Source organism: Pteropus vampyrus, unplaced genomic scaffold (assembly GCF_000151845.1).
Source record: "Pteropus vampyrus isolate Shadow unplaced genomic scaffold, Pvam_2.0 Scaffold65, whole genome shotgun sequence".
NCBI lineage: Eukaryota > Metazoa > Chordata > Mammalia > Chiroptera > Pteropodidae > Pteropus > Pteropus vampyrus.
The window spans coordinates 1,786,376-1,806,015 of NW_011888846.1; the positions used below are offsets into that span (position 1 = coordinate 1,786,376).

A 19,640-nucleotide genomic window follows, 5' to 3' on the forward strand; every position below is an offset into this window, starting at 1 on the left:
AAAAGTTTTAATTGCTTCATGAAACAAAAATTTTAAACCAATGGCTTGTTTTCCTTTAAATAATTACTAAAGATACCAAGCTAAAACTTTCCTTTTTGGCTGGCACAAATCTGTCAATGCTCTTTGTTATAAGTTGTTCAATCAGCTATAAATTCCTCTAATGATATTATCATTCATCTCACATTTTTCCATCCTGTCCACAAGCATTACATGATAGGTTTTAAAAAAAAAAAGTCTTTCTAAAATTTTATGCCTATGACATTCTCCTATTAGGAGAATAATTTCAAAAGAAAATTAGGAGAGTTTGACATAATTTGCTTTCGTGAACCAATATGAACTCGTAGAAGATGAGCAAATTACTGAACACTAAAAAATAACCCACTCTTTTAAAGAAGGTCCACATCTTGGCAGGAAGGAGTAGCTGGAGGCACCTGCACATTAAACAACTAGAAAACTCAATAATATATGTAAGTCATCTGTTTCAAGGTAGCAAATAGCTGCTGAAAGAGCAGACACTAGAAGTAAAGGACCTAATTCCTGAGAAGGAAGAATGCTGTGTCTTGACAAAGGTGATGGTTGCACAACACTGCAAAGGTACTAAATACCACTGAATTTTAGTACACTTTCAAACAGCTAATAACCACCTCAAAAAATGCTTCTGTGCATATTCTGGGTCAGGTAGCTAATTAAAAATTATGAATCTGCTTTTCCCAATATTCTTGAAGAGAGCATGTGGACTTAATTGTTGTTACATGGATGAGGACACAACTACAAGAATCATATAAATAGCATTCTTCTAATTGTGAAGTTCAAAACAGTACCAAGACTATTTTGGTATACTGCAAAATTGGAACAAAAAACTCACAATGATCTCTAAATTCTAATTTTCATTAGACTAATAGCCGCAAGTATTGGGGTATACTGGGCTACTAAAAAAAGTCCAAATTTTAAAAAAATGTAAGCCTTTTGGAAATTTGGCCTCATCCTTATAGTTCACTACTCTCCTGTACCAACCTTTTGCTTCATTTAAAGTAGGCTATTGACTCTCCCCTGAATGTCTTATGTACTTGCACCCCTTTGATTTTGTCCTATTGATTTTGGGCCTAGCAGACCCTCTCCTACAACTATAATTATGCTTCAAGGCCAAATCCAAATTTCACCTCCTCCATTAATCATTCTCTTACTACTTCACTTATGAAGACTGTTTTATAGTCATTGTAGACAAACTGCTCCTGAGCATATCTATCTAATATATTGTTATTCTCATATTCAAAATTCTTCTCTGCTATAAATACTCTAATTCATTTACCATGTCACAGTGAACCACACATCATATTTTTCCTTAAGTAAAAAGACTAGTTGTAATCTTTTTAAAAGATAACCCATCATTTCTACTGAAATGACAGATTCCAAACAGAAAAAATAAATAACAGTATAAAAATAATAAATCTTACAATTACCTTATTCTGTTCCATCCTTTATAAAAGGAATGCACAAATTTAGCTATTTCATTTTCTCATTATACAACCAAAAGAGTCTTTTATGAATAGCCTAATAAAAACATATTTAGAGTTGTACAACTGTGGAACAACAGAAACTCTTAAATATATAAATTAGATTTGTAATGCCCTGATTCAAAGCATAGATATTTCAATTTCAAGTAAGATTCATGTGCTTTGGGTGTACATGCAAAATTAACTGCATGTGGTAACACAGTATAAATTCAATTTCCTTTTTCAATCTCACTGATTGCACCTCTGGTAACAAACACATAACTGATCAATTTCTCATCAGGAATCATAAATTGGCACTCAGTCTCCTAGGTAATAAACTGTTTCATCTCTCAACCTTCAATGAAGAAAATTAAATTTTAATCAGTACTGGCGGATTCGCTAACCTCCATATTCTAATCCCAAAGAGCTATACTTGCCTCAGAGTATTATTCAATCCTAAAAATCATCACAGTTTATCTTTACAGCTAGAGCACTTTCAAGTCCAAAATCTACTAAGAAACTAGGCTTTAAAAAATGAGATATTTTATTAAAAAATATATATATATATACATACACATATATAAATATGTACATATACACATATAAATATATAAATATATAAATAAATAGATATTCATGTGTATGTGCATGCATACGTGGCTATATATGTATGTGTTTCCTTCTGCTGAAAAAGAAAGTCTAACAATATCTCAGCAGCAATGACACTTTGAAAGAAGTGCCCAGGATATGGCTTCTAAAGGAATTAAGACTCATTGGTTATCACCAGAAGAACAGACTCTTTGGCAGAATGGCTGATCCCAGGTCCAAGGCTGGAAATATATAAAGTCCGGAAAATTTTGTCATATCAGATAGAAAAGAAGACATCAAAGACTACAAGGGTCATATCAAAGGAATGAGGAAATCACCTGAAGAGGCTCCTACTGGGGCCAAAGATGAAAATCTGATATTTAATAAGGATAAAAACTATACTGGCCCAAAACATACCAAATGTGTTTAAATATATTAATTTATTAAGACACTTAAAAAAACATTTCACTAGTCATCTTTGGAAAATGTTAGAGAACCAATATTATTTTGAAAACTAAAAAATAAAGAGAAAGTATTAGGCAATTATTCCACTTTTCCTATATGATCTGTAGCTAAGTGTAAACAGTTGACGAAGAAAAGTTTCTCTTTATAGAATTCCAGGTAATAAACACAGGAGGATTAGAATAACACCATTTTGTAAATTTTAATGAATTCATGGATCTAGGGGCTATGCAATGATCAACAGCTACAAAGAGAGAAACAATCTAATATATATCTCTCCTAACATAAGTACACATCAGCACCTATAAAGTGTTCTCGGGGGAAAATATGTATGTACATAATATTTAATATGAATTATATCAAGCCTCTAGATTTAGCTAAAAGTTTACAGGAAATATAGAGAACAAAAATCATGTTAAAGTACACTACAGGCATGCAATCAATAAAATCTAGACTCTGAAAGACCAAAAGAAGCAAACAAGCCAGCATGTTCTACTAAATAATAATGAAAATAAAATTTTTAAAAGAACAATAGAAAACGCAAGAAAAATAAGAGTTGGAGGGGAAATCTATAGATCAGCTCTGACCAAAAGAACTTTCTTCAATGAGAGAAATACTCTATGCTGTTTATTATGGTAGCCCCTAAACTCATGTGCCTGAGTACTTGGTATGTAGGTGATATGATTGAGAATCAGAATACTGCATTTTAATTTTAATTAATTTAAATTTAAATAGCTACATGTGGCTCGTAGCTACCATACTAGATGGTGCCGGTATAGATAAATGGAGAATTAAGAGATTTATTAATCAATAACAATATATTGTATAATGAATTTTATTTAGGTCCTTATTCAAACAAATAAATGTTTTTTTAAAAAGTATAAAACAATTAAGAGAAATGGGAATCCTGCCAGATATTTAATAATATTAAGAAATTACTATAAACATTTTTATGTGTGATAATTATATTTTGGGAATGGGGCAGAGAATACCCTTTAGAAATATTTACAAATGAAATTATCTAATTGCTAGAATTTGCTTCAAAATAACCAGGGGGGTTGAAACAAGATTAGACATTGTATTGATAACGACTAAAGCTGGGGAATCAGTAAGCGGGATTCTGGACACATTCTCTCTACTTTTGGATGTCTTTGAAAATTTCCCTAATAAAAATTTGGTGGGCGTGGGGGTTCCTTAACCGGTGTACTAGGAAGAGGTGTGCTTTTTTGTTTTCCCCAGAGAGGATACTGGAAATATAAAAGAAATTCTTAAAACGGATGGTTTGGAATATTTTGCAGGTAACTGGTTAAAAGCAGATAAACTGTCCTTTATTATATTTCTATTCTTAAGCCTGACTATTAGGCAGTTTTTCACTTTCAAGGTGTCATACTGAATTTTTCTTTGACACCATTTGACTGCTCTTTTCAAAGTGAGTAGAGCAGAATGTGAAAGCAATGCCTCCTTTGGTCCTCTAGCTCTGGTTCACAATTTGAAGAAAGAACGTTACAATGCATTTTTTCAATTTAGATTTAGAGAGATGGTAGCCCAAAAATGGAGCCTCCAAAAGATATCCATGTCAAATCTCTGGAACCTGTGATGCTATCTTGTTTAGGAAAAGGATCTTTGCAATGCAATTAAAGATCCTAAAATAAAATCATCCCGAGTTATGTAATTGTCCTTAAATCCAATGTCAAATGTCCTGAGATACATGGAGGAAAACAGACAGACGGAGAAGGCAACATGAAGACAGAGATTAGAGTGAAGTGGCCACAAGCCAAGGAAGCCAGCAACCAACAGCGGTCCCCAACTTTTCTGGCAACAGGGACCAGTGCTCCTATGAGAATCTAATGCCTAATGACGTGAGGTGGAGCTGAGGCAGTGACGCTAGCACTGGGGAGTGGCTGCAAATACAGATGAAGCTTTCACTTGCTGGCCCGCTGCTCACCTCCTGCTATGCGGCTCTGCTCCTAACAGGCCATGGACCAGTACTGGGTTGGTCCATGGCCTGTGCAGGGTTGGGGACCCCTGCACTAAGGTTAGAAAAGGCATATTCTCCTCGCAAAATTCCAGGATTGCAGCAAATAAATTTCTCGTATTTTAAGCCACCAAGTTTGTGGTAAATTGTTACAGCAGTGACAGAAAACTAATACAAAGGATTATCTACTCACTATTCCAATTATTGACTACCTATTCCTTCCTCATACTGTCTCAATTACAAGTTGTTGCAAATCCAAGTGATTTTTAGAGTACCTTTTCCATTTTGAGGGCAGGAAATTTTGTTTCTTTTATTCAATGATATTTACCTAACACTGAAAAAAAACTCTCTAATTATAATTTCTTAAGCTCCTTCTACCTTTCCCAGTGGCATTCTTTCACTAAACACTTAAGAAGGCCCTGCCTAAAGAAAACAAAAAGCTCATAATTAGACTTTAAACTCTGCCAACTTTAAGCTTTAACAATTGTTCCAGTTTTCTAACAGGTAGTTTAGGAAATTCACCAGATTCATTCATCTGGTATGTTATCTTTTCCTCTACAGTGTAAAGCATATATCAGTAATTTCCAGAGCTTTTTTGATTCACGGTATAATGTTTTATAATAATCCCTTCTCTACTTCAAGATCTTCCTTTAAATTTACCAACTAAAAAATAGCATTATGTGATAATCGACACAGTGCCTTTATATGTTATTGATTTTTGTAAGTGAAGAAAAATTTTAAACGTGAAAATCTTTTAAATACTCTACTATATTGCAAAGAAAGGATTATAAACCTGTGTTCAAAGCATTTTTTCATTTCTTCTAGCTTCCTACCTGCATCCTACTCAAAGTTGATACTTATTTTTATCATATAATTTTACTTCCTAAGTATATTGTCATCTTATGTTCTAGCAATGAATATTAAACTACATTTAATTCTTTCTGTTAGAGTAAATATTTCATCAACTCAAATAGTAACGCTATTTACTACTCAAAAGAACGTCTTTCCTATTAGTGACTAGTTTGAGGTTAGTGGCATCTTCAAAGTATACACGATTTTATTTTTGAAGGTGATAATATTTGTTAACTAGAAGTTGAAATTTCCACAATACAAATGCATATACAATCCTTTTCCAATGCAAACATGAAATAAGCACACCCTTCAGAAATAGCTGCCTTACACGGCTTTGAATATCAATCAGGTCTTTTCATCCTTTCTAAATTTAATGGAGAATAAAAAATACATCATTTTTAAAGAGATAACAATTATCTTGTTGGTTTGGCTCTTGTCTCAGCTTCCACTCTTAGACATCTGTATTTTCTTATGGCTCTCAAAACAAGATTGTAGTGGCTACAAATGAATCTAGCATTTCATTTTTTGGATTAAACTGTTTACTAGTCCCTGGTATACAGTCTTTTCATGCAACATTAATCCACTATAAGCAGAAGGGTTTTTGAAAATCAACAATAAATGACTAAACAAAACACCACCAATAGAAAAGTGAAACAGTAAAAATACTCTCTTGCCACTGCCCAGATGAAAATAGAGCAAATTAGATATAGTGCTCCCTATTATAAATATCAAATGATTTTATTTCTAAGCCAGAAAACTGATGTAAATAATTTTTAAAGAGATAATGATACAGGATAACAAAATGAGAAACTGGAGGAGGGGAGAAACGTGATTATAAATAACACGAGAAAAGTAAGGTATTATGAATGCATGAATTTGACAGTAATCCTATACATGTAAAAATGACTTCATGAATTTTAGAAATGCAATTCAGTCTTCTATCCTCTAGAACTAAAAAGCAAGCTCACATCTGTTAAAACAACAAAGACCTGGGGACAGAGGTAAGATGGAAGAAGATGCCTAGAGTGGACTCTGTCCATTCAAGCATATAATCAGAATGAATAATTTACGAGCATACTTTCATCTTCAATGCTACTAAGAGCTGAATTCTAAGGAGCTTAGGGAGACTATAACACATCTGCTAACCAAGCTGAATAGCAGAGGGAACCTAAGCAAAAAAGATCCAACAAAACCTGTTCACAAGATTGGAGCAGAGGTAAGGGGACTAAAGAAGAAATGGAAGAAAAGCAGGGATTAGTGTTGTAGTGGTCAGTGACTTATGTCCTCAACTGTATCTATTCATTCCATTTCAGAAAGTCAGATAGCTATATTAGGCTAATGTTAGTTAGGTATACTCCCAATCAAAAGGAATACTTTATAAGATAGTGAGAGAGGCAAAATGTAAAAAGAAAACAGTAGATCTTTACACTTTAATTCAAATAATCAAAAAATATATATTTCACTTAGACATATATAAAAAATCTCCAACGATTCATATGTATTTTTTCAAATCTACGCCTATTTCATGTATTTGAAAGGAGGCATATCATATATGTAAAAACATGAAAAGTGGGTGTCTTATGAAAAATATATGGTCACCCAGGAACTTATAAAATATGATTTCTCAGCAATCAAAGGGAACTCTATGCTTGGCACCAAGACAATACATGCCACAAAAACACAAAATCTTTAAACTAGGACTTCATATCACCTCTTTACTGGTTTTAAAGAAATGCTACATTTATCACCTCAGATATACCTTATGAAATTAGTGTCAGCATTATAAAACAACAAATAATACCCTTAACCATCTAACCTATAGGTAAAATTCTGCATCTAAAGATCAAGAGAAGTTAAAAATTAAACAAAAGAAGCAAGCTAAAGAATTTACTTTTTAAATAAATATTACCTTGACTTCAAAGAAGACTGAAGGAAAGGATTTATTTTTATTTCTACCCATTGATATGCTCAGTAAATATATAAAGTATGTGCCTCTTTTAGATACTAGGTATAAAACAGTAGAAAAAGGACAAAATCTCTGGCCACAAGGGACTTACATTGGTCTCAAGAGAATAAATCAATGAAAAAACAATATACCAGAAAGCAACAAATGCTATGCAAAGAAATAAAATAGTGATGTAATATAAATTAACTGAGTAGCTACATAAGATTGGGTATTGAGAAGGCCTCTCATAAGACACAGCCATGTAATGATCTAACGATTCTCCAAAGAGGGCAAGAGATAAGGACCTATTGTAAGAACAAGCTTGGCCTGGTTTAGGTACAGAAAGAAAGGCAGTATGTCTGGAGCCTAGTAAATAAGAGGGAAAATGGCAGAAGGTGAGATCATAAACACAGAACTAGATTATTTAGGGTCCTGAAGGTCAGACTGATACATTTTTCTATTACATCCTTGGATTGTAAGAAGCAGCCTTATGAAACTATGATACTTTTTGTAAAATTACTGTCAGGGATATTATTCCCCACACCAAACAGAATGCTACTCTTCATAAAGGTCCAAAGGAAGAATTTCTCTGAAATCTTATGTTCAGTAAAAAGTGACCTTTTTCTGAGGAACCAGTATAAATTTACTTTATGTGCATTCTAAAATTAATCATGCTCTCCTCTATCCTTTGAACTCCAGAAAATTCAAAGTTGAATTTACAATTAGGTTTTGGCAATTATATAAAACTCCATGGCATCTACTTTTAAGTAAACTTTTTATTTTAGAATAGTTTTGGATTTACAGAAAAGTTGCAGAAGTTCCCATATCCCCCCTACTCAGTTTTCTCATCATTAACATCTTATATTAGTATGATATATTTGTCACCATTAATAAACCAATACTGACTGACACATTATTATTAACTAAAGTCCCAAATTTACTCAGATTTCTTTAATTTTTACCTGATGTTCTTTTTCTGTTCCAGGATTTTTAGAGTACCTATTCTGTATATTAAAATTTAGTGGAGCTTTAACTCGCTATTCTAACTTCATCTCTTCCTTATTCTAATCTCTATAACTACTATTAACTATTACATTTTATTTAATTTTACAAATATTTTCCAATACTTCTGGGAACTACATAGAGTAATAAAAAAAAATTAGTATAAAAAGATTTCTTGAAAGATACAATTAGCTTTTTCCCAATAAAGCAAACAGTTCAGTATTATTTAAAGTAATACTTCATAAATCTTTTAAAAATACAGACACGAGGAAATGTCCAAATAAAAATTTTACTCAAAAATATCATTTGGGTAAAAATGCAAAGTTAATATAAAAAAGTCTTTACGTTTCAGTATTAGTTTAATCTCTGGAATTCTCCTTTTGTTGTCATACAGCATTAGTAATCCTGACGGTTCTTACTGAGCCATGCAAGCTTAGCTTGATCTCGGATGACACAAATCTAAAATGAAGGTGAGACAAATGATCTCTTAAAGTCCCTATCAGTTAGAAATGTCAATGATCTCTTAATTCTGTGACCTAAGTTGACCGTCAGATTCTCAGATTTTTCTATCCCAAGTGTGGAAAACATCAATATTTCTAAACAAAAGATGCTATTTTTGAAAAAGAGAACAGCAAAATAAAGTTTGAAGCTTTACTTGAAATTAATTCAGTAAAAACTAAAGGATTAATATGGTGTATATATTATATAAATAGTGTATAAATTTGTATATATGTAAATTATATATACCAAAAGTATCCTTGGGAAGAAGGAAGTTCCTCCCCAAAAAAGGTGTGAATGTTTCCTCAAGTACATTAATTCCATAAAGTGACTGAGACACCAAATGGAAAAAAAATTATGAGAGAAAAGGTGAAAAGTATATCAATTTATATTTTCCACTGTTCCCTATCACTGAAAATTTGACATAGTCAAAAATGTACTATAATTAACAGGTTTTCATATCTATAATAAATTGTCTTGTCTTGAAATAATCCTGATTATTAAGGTGTGACTGGTTCACTGTGGAGAATCTTGAGTTTGCAGCTTAATTTAATTTGTCCCAAAAGTTCCAATACTAAATATCTCACTGACAGCAGAAATTGTAAAAACACAATAAAGTTTAAAGGTTTTGAAACATCCCTTCTCCTAATTTCCTCAAAACCGTACTCCATGAAAGACTGACTCTAAGGATTCTAAGTGTGTGTCTGCCCCTCCCCATTAAAAAAAATTCCACAGTTCTAATCACTTTAATACTCATTCCACTGTCAGGTATGCTGCACTACAAGCCTTTCCATAGAAAAAGATAACAAAATAAACAGTAAAATGTTTAATTATTTATGCCATTATTTAAAAATCAAGTGTATAAACTTTAACAGAATTTTATTTCAACTTCTTTGTCATGTAATACTTCCAAATGTAAATGGTTACCAAAAATAAGAGATTACATAGTAGAGTAGGTAATGATATATATTGAAGGAGATTAGGTATAAATTAATAAAGAATGCCTGAGGATAAGTCTTTAAGCTTTCTTATATGTGTTATTTCAGAATATGAGCATTTGCTAGTTATAATTATAAGCCATTTATTAAATAAAAATAAAAACCCTTTATTTTCCATGAATCAGTGTATAAATATATGATTCATGAAATTCACTCTCAAAGGATGAAGCAAAACAACCATGAATCTGAATGTTTTTTGTTTGAGTAATAAAAGCAACTTTAAGTAAACACTCCTTCATTTCTTAATACACTGAAATTATTCTTTTTGGTTGATTTATTTTTAAATAGGCGGGGGGGAAGGCCACTTTATTAATGAAGAGTAAAAGCACTATCTTGAAAAACCCTACTAAGTTAGAAGAAAATACTTCACCAGTGTAAAAAAGTGTGGGTTATCAACTTCTTACCAATAAAAACTTTCATATACTGTGCCTTTTATCTAATATACTTTTATCACTTCACTCTTCAAGAATCCATTTCAAGTCATTTTCTTTCACTATAAGTCGATTCTATCTTAAATAAAAGTAGGGTGAAATATGAAGAATCTACTGACTTTATTATTAAGTAACAAATCAGGAAAATATTTTTAATTCTAATAATGATGTTAAGTTATAACCATTTAACAAACGTAAATAATCAGTACAGCTATTACTTAGATTTAATTCAATACAACAAATATTTTAAAAATGAACATCCTCTGATGTTATATAAACAAACAAAAAAATTGTGAATGTTAATAGAATAATCAAACTATGAATGAACTATGAATGAACTTAAACCTACTGGCTAATTATTGTCTAAAATAAATTAGTATTAAGCATCCTGATCTAAAATTATTTAAGATTTATGGCAGGGGTTCTCAACTAAGACTGTAAAACTACCAGTCCCTGGGCTCCATACCCAGATCCTATTTTAGTTGGTCTGAGATGTAGATCAAGTATCAGTCTTTGTCAAACAAACAAAACATATGCAAATTGAGTTAAAAGTGCAACAGATTTGAGAACCACCAATTTATGGTAAACTCTAGTTTTAAGATTTAAAAAAAACAAACAAACAAATTTTGCTTACTGGCACCAAAAGTTTTTAGTCTACTAAAACTTAAGGTGTAGAAAAAAGGTCAGTGAAGAAAAGAAAGACAATGTTCAAAATAATAATCAAGGCCTATCATACTTTTTTTCTTTTAAAAATGTTAAAAATTGAAAGTCCTATCATGGACATTGTTGAAAAATCTGCTCATTTTGTACTGTTTTTAGATAGCTACTAAACTAACTAAAAGCCTAGATATATAAACTCAATAGCAAGAATGACAAAAATGATTAACATTTAAATTTAACACCACATAAAAGATTATAAATTAATACAGTATCACAATGCAAATGAAATATAAAATTATAATTCCTTAAATAACTTTTTTTAATCTCAATACTACACAGAATAATGTTTCTTTAAACCGCTTTCCAGTATCTTCAATTCTCCAGTGTCTCAAGAGAGAAAAACTCATTTTAAAGAGATAAAAACTACAGGGGCTTTAGTCTGCCTATCTGGGAGTAGAAAGAACAAACAAGCGTAGACATTTCCCCCATGAAAGCAGCACATATATCTGGATGATCAGACTGCAATACTCCCTTTACAAGAGAATCCAAAGAAATTAACATCTCTGGGCAGTGAGATAAAGAAAAAAGTTCTTAACTCTAAATATTTTTCATTTTAGCATACTTTCACAGAATTCCATTTTTCTATAAGAATAGCTAAAGTATATGAAAATTGCAACATGTTCCAGCACAGAGGGATAAAGAAGGATCATCATAACTTTCAACATATCTCAGAGTATCTTTGTTACAAACCAGATGGTAAAACTTAAAAAGAAAAAAAAATTTAAGATAACTAACCCAAACTTGAGAATAAAATTAAAACCACTATTAAAGCAAGTTACACAGGGTGAGGGAATCAGTTTAATTTCCATGTAATTTCATTTTTTTACATTCTTAAAATATTTTCAGGAAGCGCTCTTTAGGACACATAAAGTAAGAGGTAATAACCCAAAAAATAACTAAACGTTTTGATAAATCTTGTGTCTTCAGTTAATATTAGAGAATTAAATATATTAAATATTTTACAAAACAAAATTCAGTAGTATATTATAAAACTAATATCTAAGTGTCAATATCCTGGTAAAGATTTTCATATGTTGAATGAGGCACATTTTGAATTCAGAATGGTTAGATATAAACGATGTACATTTCTATGTCATTAAAGACAATGATATTTTATTAAACAACTTCAATTTTATTAAACAACTTCTGTATCTATGTCATAAAAACAATCTTCGAAAGCTTGTCAATACAATAACTTTATAGAACTCCAGTTTAGTATCTCATAAGGATATTAATCTGTACATACTATCTAGAATACTCTTGGCATATATTTTTACCCCATTCATCACTCCTTAAAAAACTGTGATATGAAATTTTAACAAAAACCCAGCCTCAGAAGGAACACTTCCTCAAGAAATAGCTGTTGAATTAGTTCCTAATTATTCACTGACACAAGAAGTCCTACAACTTTAACTTACGACTCTCTAGGTCTATCAAAGGTTAAACCCATAAAGAATGAGCTGGTGAGCAGAAGCTGAGGTAATAGAAAAAGAAGAATCAATAAAGATAATTGGAAAGATAACCACTATCCTTAGGTCAGTCATTTTATGACTGCCAAACTGTACACCTACATACATATAAATGCTTACATAACACACACAGAGAATACGAATATGCTCCATTGTTCTACTAGTCCTAGTCTAAAGACATGGCATAAATAGAAAGGAAAAGCTGTGTTGCTCAACCTAGTTATGGCTAAGGATTCACAGATGGATGGATGGACAGACAGACGGATGGATAGATAGACAGATATGAAAATACATGTGGGGGGGTAAACATGACACAGATAAGAACTTTGATTCTAAGCCAATATCTGCGATTCACAATGCTAAGGTGAAGGACAATGTTAAGGACATATAAGAGATCCATCATAGGGAAAACGTGAGCTAAACAAACAAAACTTTGATTGAAATATAATGTAATCATACTATATATCATAAAAATCAAAAAGATCTATATAACAAGGCAGGTTATATTGGTTTTATACTGTGCAATTTAAAATCCTTAAAAAGAGGTTTTATGTGGTAAGTGTAGGGATTCATGCATCTTACCTTCCACAGAAGGTGCCTGGTCCTGAGCTGAATACAGCATATCCTTGAAAGCCTATTAGGAAGAAAGAAAAGGAATACATGAATTGAGTAACCTTTACACTAAAGGCATTTGAAGCTAAACAATTACTTCCTAAATTGAGAATTTAGTGAAATACTTCGATTAATAAGCTAAAACAAAAATACTATACTTTCATATCAATCTAATATTATCTAATCTTTAAGATGAGGGCTAATTTGTACAATTAAAGGCATTTGGAAAGAATTTAAAAAACACCTGTGAAATCATAAACCCTCTTGACTAAAAGATAATAGTTACAGAAACTGAGAACAACAGTCCTAGAGGAATACAATGGAATACTGCATAAGAAAATAAAAAACACCGGATACGAATTTTTCAAATTGTGGTAACATATACATAACATAAAATTCACCATCTTAACCATTTTCACAAGTGTTAAGGTTCAATAGTGTTAAGTACATTCATACTGTTTTGTAGAAAATCTCCACACTCTTTTCACCTTGAATACAAATACTTTTCAAGGAGGTCTGGAAAGTCCTCCATAACGGTACAGGGCTATAAAGATGGTAAAGGTTTTATTGTTTTTTTCCAAACCATATTTAGGTAATTTGGATGGTTGCAGTTTGGTCTCTCAATAATAGGTTTGGGATAGAGATGAATAGCATTTCTCCATATCCATCAAAATGGTAGAATTAAGTGGAAAAGGCTCCAGAGCTAAAGAGCTGGTCTTTAGCTTAGATGACTGTATCCAGTCTCACACCTTCAAAGCTTCAAATACAATCTAACCATTGGTGATTCCTACTAAACTGGCTTCCAATCTTCCTCAACCTCAGCATAATTGACATTTGGGGCCAGATAATTTTGTTGTTGTTAAGGGGCTGTTCTATGCATAACAGGATTCTCAGTAGCACCTCTGACATCTAGGGACCCACTAGATACCAGTAGCAACCCATCTCCCCACCAAAGTTATGACTACTAAAAATGCCTTCAGACATTGCTAAATGTCCCCTGGGGAACAAAATCACTCCTCCCCAAAACCACAGCAAAGAGTCACTCAAGAACATAAGAACCAAAATACAAGAAATACACCTCCAAGGTAACTCACCCTGTATTCAAGTCTAGTAAATGATATTCTGTCCAAGTGAATTTATCATTTGCTTTAGATTACTGACCAATCTATTAGTTCCATGACTAAACAAGTCTGACAATATACAGTAAAAAAGATTTCCAACAAAACAAGGAAATTTTTAAATTTAAAATCAATATATGTTTGTTATTTTTTGTAGGAAAATTATGTATAAAAATGTTAATGTCACACATGCTTAAATCCAAAAATAGTCAATTATACTATTTATATAGAATTTGAGGCAATACAGTAATACAACTGTATTACAACCAAAAATATCTGCTCTTTGTTTCAGGTTCCTAACACAAAGCTCTGAAAACCTTTAGCATTTACTCTTTTACAGACTAACGAGATGGCTCTCATGGTTTGGTGGAGGGGTGGGGTAAGATGGCTTCAGGATGGTGGGTTGGTCCCCAGAAAAACCAACAACTTGATCAATGTGATTAAAGGGTTAAAACTTTCAGCCCCACCCCAGGCCTCTGAGGAGGAAAAACGGACCGAAGATTGAGTTTAATCACCAATGGCCAAAGCTTTAATCAATCATGCTTATGTAATGGAACCTCTATGAAAACTCCAAAAAACTTCAGGGTTCAGAGAGCTTCCAGGTTGATAAACATATTGATGTGCTGGGAGAGGGCATAGAAGCTCTGTGCCACCCCTGTTCCCATACCTTGCCCTATGCATCTTTCCATTTGGTTGTTCCATAAATGGTATCCTTTATAATAAATCTGTAATGGTAAATATAGCACTCTCATGAGTCCCATGAGTCATTCTAGCAAACTGTCAAATCTGGGGGGTCATGGTCATCCAGGCAGAAGTGTAGGTAACCCATTTGCAGCTAGTGTCTTAAGTGGGGGTGGTCTTGTGGGACTAAGCCCTTAACCTGTAGGGTCTGTGCTAACTACAGACAGTAACAGAATTGAACTGAATCACTAGACACACAGCTGGTGTCAGAGAAATGGTTGTTGGTTTCAGAAGAAAAGAACTACATTTGGTCGGAAGTAGTGACAAAATACTCAAATAGAAATCTTTTTGGAAAAAAACTTTTATTAGTGGGCCAAAGTTATCCTAAGATTACATTTGAAGCTCAGTCTCATGTTTACTGATCATTGATTATTAAACTTATTTGCATACAAAAGCCCTAAGTGAATATGAAAAAAAGTCTGGAACTTCTTTTAAGAAAAATGTACATACACTCCAATTTTCTTTATAATTTCGGATGTCTCAAACACTACCAATTTCCAGTCTAAAAAAAGTAGTCCAGAAGATCTTGTCAAAAATCAGAAAGTCTTTATTTCAGTTCACAGACTGGAATTTTATATTAAAATCCTATACAACTGTAGAGTGCTAGTTATGTTACAGTTCTTCCATAGGCGTTTTAAGAGGGTAAATGAATCTATTGCTTAGAGCAGAGTAAACTGCTAGAAGTAGGAAAATATAAGAAGGGAACAAATAAATCCAGCCTGAGAATACTTACAGAAATAAATTACCACGAGAGTAGGTAATTTCAGAGACTCAAATGTCTGAATGAAGTTTTTCTATTTCTAGAGTATAACAGGCATGTGTACCAAAATCAAATAATGCAATCAAGAGCCAAATAAAACAATGACTAGCAAAGTATTTGTACACAGTAGGAACTCAATAAATAATTCTTGAATTCAAAAGGGGTTCTTCTTTGGAGAATATTACTTTAAAAAATGATTGGAAAAGCACACTAAGTAGAATCTCTGATATGTAATGAAAATGAATTAAATTTGCAAAAGGAAAGTTTATAAAATTAAGTTTTAAAAATGATTAAAATTTTATAAAGAGAAAAATGATAGTCTTCATTTTGATTATAAAACTGAATCATAATTTCATTTAAATCAAGACAATTCAGTGAAATCAGGGACAACTCTTTGCTTGTTACTAGTTCAGTTCTACTCTGAATAAAAGACTATGTTTTTTATAGTAATAGACTCTAAAGAACTCAATAAATAGGATACCATTCTATGCCTGTGACAAAAGAATAGCTCACAATTGGGAATGGGGTGGGAGGAGGTACAAAAACCTACAAAGTATTGTCTATATTTGTACCTACGGATTGTTTGTCTATAATATGAGTCACCCAGAGCACTTGCCTGGTTTGGAAGGAGTACATCCAAATATACAAAACAACAAACTGAGTTTCCTTGATTCTTGCTGTTTTACTTTAAGGAAATCCAATACTTTACATAAAACTGTGAATTTGTATAATAAATAAAATTATTATGTAGTATGTTCATTATAAAAGATTTCTTTGATTGCCAAAGGATTCGAAACAAACCTGTTCAGTATCAATATTGTAACCTCTACTCTAATATTTTTGTTATAATGTTATTGAAATATATGTAAACTAGAACAGAATGCTTAATGCTTCTAACGACACATATAACAATTTGTAAAATCTTATAAATTAAATCCAAATACAACCACAAAACCAATACTGTTCAACCAACATTAACGTGACAGGAAAATAAATGTTGCTTGCAGAAACAAAACCTCAGCTGGCAATATGAATACAATGCTAACTGCCAATAACCCCGTTCTTCTGAGTTTGGAATGCCTGTATGACTTTGTGTCTGATTTGATGTAATTCCCCTAGTACCTCTCTCTACCTGAGGCAGCATAGTAGAGTGGCTAAGAGCTACAGAGTTAAGGGATAGTGATCACACATACCTCATGGGTCTATTGTAAAAATTAAAAACTCTTAAAATACAAAACCTTATATTAATTATGACTCACAATTAAACATGAAGAGTACTTAGAACCATGCCTAGAACATAGAAAATGCTCAAAGAATGTTAGTTAATAGAATGTGAACTACCACAAACCTTATATCATACAGTGGGCTGTGCCATTATTTGGCCCTCTACTGATAATTTTTGCATTAGATATGCTTCAGTTCTCATTAACTCTTCACAAAGTAGTACAGGACTACCTGGAGCCAAGCATAAACAGCATAAACATAAGTCACTGCAATCCCCTGGTATTACTAGTTTATAAGATGGTTATCTAGATGATCTAGAATATGCTCCTATTATATTTTCAGACGATTGCTAACATAAACACACTGTATTTTTAATTCTTACAGGAATCTTACAGATTCCTAAGATAATATATGCATATCACAGTTTGCATATGCTTTCAATAATAAGGTCTCCTAAACATATTACTTGAACTTTCTACAACATAGGTACTGTACAAAACAGGATGGATTACAAATTAACATGCATTCAATAATACTGCCAATATAAATGTCTTATATTCTTAATTTTTAATAGCCTATAGAAGATCATCTATACACTTCTTTCCAAAGCCCAGATGGTTTTCACAGGCCATTTCATAGACCAAGGAGATCAGAAGCTAGAAAAATCCTTACTTCCTATCAACTCACCATTAGCCTCATATATAACATACTATGAATATTATCACCTCCATCAATAAAATATCTAACCTCTGTGGCTCTCATTTGCTTTAACATTCATTCATAGTCAGCACACTACAATCTAATTATTGAATTAATAAACAATAAAATAAACACAGGCATTTGAAGAAAAAGGGCAAGGAATGTTTGTTATAAACCTGTAAAGGAGTCATAATCCCTGCTAACACTGTTTCATAATAGTGTTATGAAATTAAAATTTACATCAGACTTATTTTTTAATCTGAAAATTTTCCAAATGGAACTCCTGAATAAAAGAATTTTGATATATTCTTAAAAATATGTATATCATGTGCTGATCAATAGACTACAAAAACATTCTTCAATTATCTTTTTCAGTTTTCACTTCCTCTTTTTACATTCCCTGTTTAATTTTTTTCACCAGAAAAACTGGGTAGTCCGGGAATAATGTGCAAGTCAGTTACACATGACCTGGTTTCTTTGGCTCATCATCTAAAAATCATTCATGTTTTCCTAATACTAAAGTGCTAAGGTCAGTTCTGTAAATCAAATTATAAACCTCAAAAGAGGGCTTTCTAGCATTCTCATGTGTCCTGTACAAAGAATCATCATCTAATTAATCTTCATTTTTATCCCCAAATAGAAATAAACTAACTTAGCTCTGCTTTTGATAGAAATATTCCATAAAATCAATAAAAACTCTTACAGAAATTCTTATAATCTATTAAAATTTAAAATTAATATACTCTTGCACATACTTAATAATCCAAGGCCTAGTATATTAAAAGAAATGTGCATGATCAAAATTTTCATGGAATTCAAAAGTATCCATTGGTAAAGGCAATTCAAATGCAAAAGTTGTTACAACATTAAAATTATTATTGAATTTATTAAATGTATATTAAATGTATAAAGGAGTAGTACTTCCAAGGCTAGGTCATAAATGTAAGAATGTGGAGTTAACATTCTTACATTCTCCTTTCCACCTCTAAGTTTAGTGATCTGGTCCAATCAATGCCACTACTGCCTCTTAGATTCATTCTCTCCTTTTCTTTTATCTAAACTATTTCAAGACTCTTAACTGGTTTACCAACCTATAAATTTTCATCTCTCTAACACATCTTACAAATTGCTGCCATATCAATGTTCCCAAAGCACCACTATGATTCTCCTCCTCAGAATTCACAAGGATAAAGGCCATACTCCTCTGCTGGCCTAAGGCACCCAGAATGATCAAATCTATCTTTGTAGGCTGATCTCCCAAAGTGGAGAAAATCAATTTCATTTTCACAACCTGACCCTAAAGCCAAAATTAATTACTTATTACGCATTTTAGCAATCTCAATATTTCTTCCACCTTTGCCTCTGTTTGCAACTACTGCCTCTACCTGGAATCCCCTCCCCTAATTCCATCTTTTAAATCAAATTTCCATATCTTAACCATCCTTTAAGGTCTTTATAGAATTTAACTTCTTTTATGCTTTGTTCTGATTCCTCCAGCTAGATGTCATCACTCCCTCTTTTGAAATACTGTAGTACCCCCTTTGAAACCATTTATAACACTTAATATTTCTACCTTATGTTTTAATTATTTATCTATGGCTTTTAACCCATTTGACTGTAAAGTCAATGTTTTACCCACCTTGCTTGTACATGTATAAAAGGGGTAAACCATAAATATTTCCAGATTATTTAATATTATCATTAAGGAAGTTACTAAGCTTTATTCACTAAATGAACGTTATTGGATGTATATCATGTGCCAAGCTCTAAAGAAATATAGTTGACCCTTGAGAAACATGAGTTTGAACTTCATGGGTCCACTTATACCTGATTTTTTTCTGTAAATGTATTTTCTCTTTTTTATGGTTTCCTTAATAACATTTTCTTTTCTCTAGCTTACTTTATTGTAAGAATACAGTATCTACTGCATATAACACACAAAATATGTGTTAATTGACTATTTGTATTATCAGTAAAGCTTCTTGTCAACAGTAGGCTATTAGTAGTTAAGTTTTGTGGTCAAAAGTTATCCTTGCAATTTTGACAGCATGGG

The 19,640-nt window shown here is 32.1% G+C and overlaps 1 protein-coding gene across 1 annotated transcript in view; it reads right to left on the minus strand.

Annotated features, from left to right (window-relative positions):
- Positions 1–19,640, minus strand: part of XPR1 (xenotropic and polytropic retrovirus receptor 1) — a 125,716-nt gene that overhangs the window by 89,822 nt on the left and 16,254 nt on the right. The window contains exon 2 of the mRNA XM_011361214.2: positions 13,016–13,067. Coding sequence (XP_011359516.1) covers positions 13,016–13,067 — 52 coding nt within the window. The remainder of the gene's footprint in view (positions 1–13,015; positions 13,068–19,640) is intronic.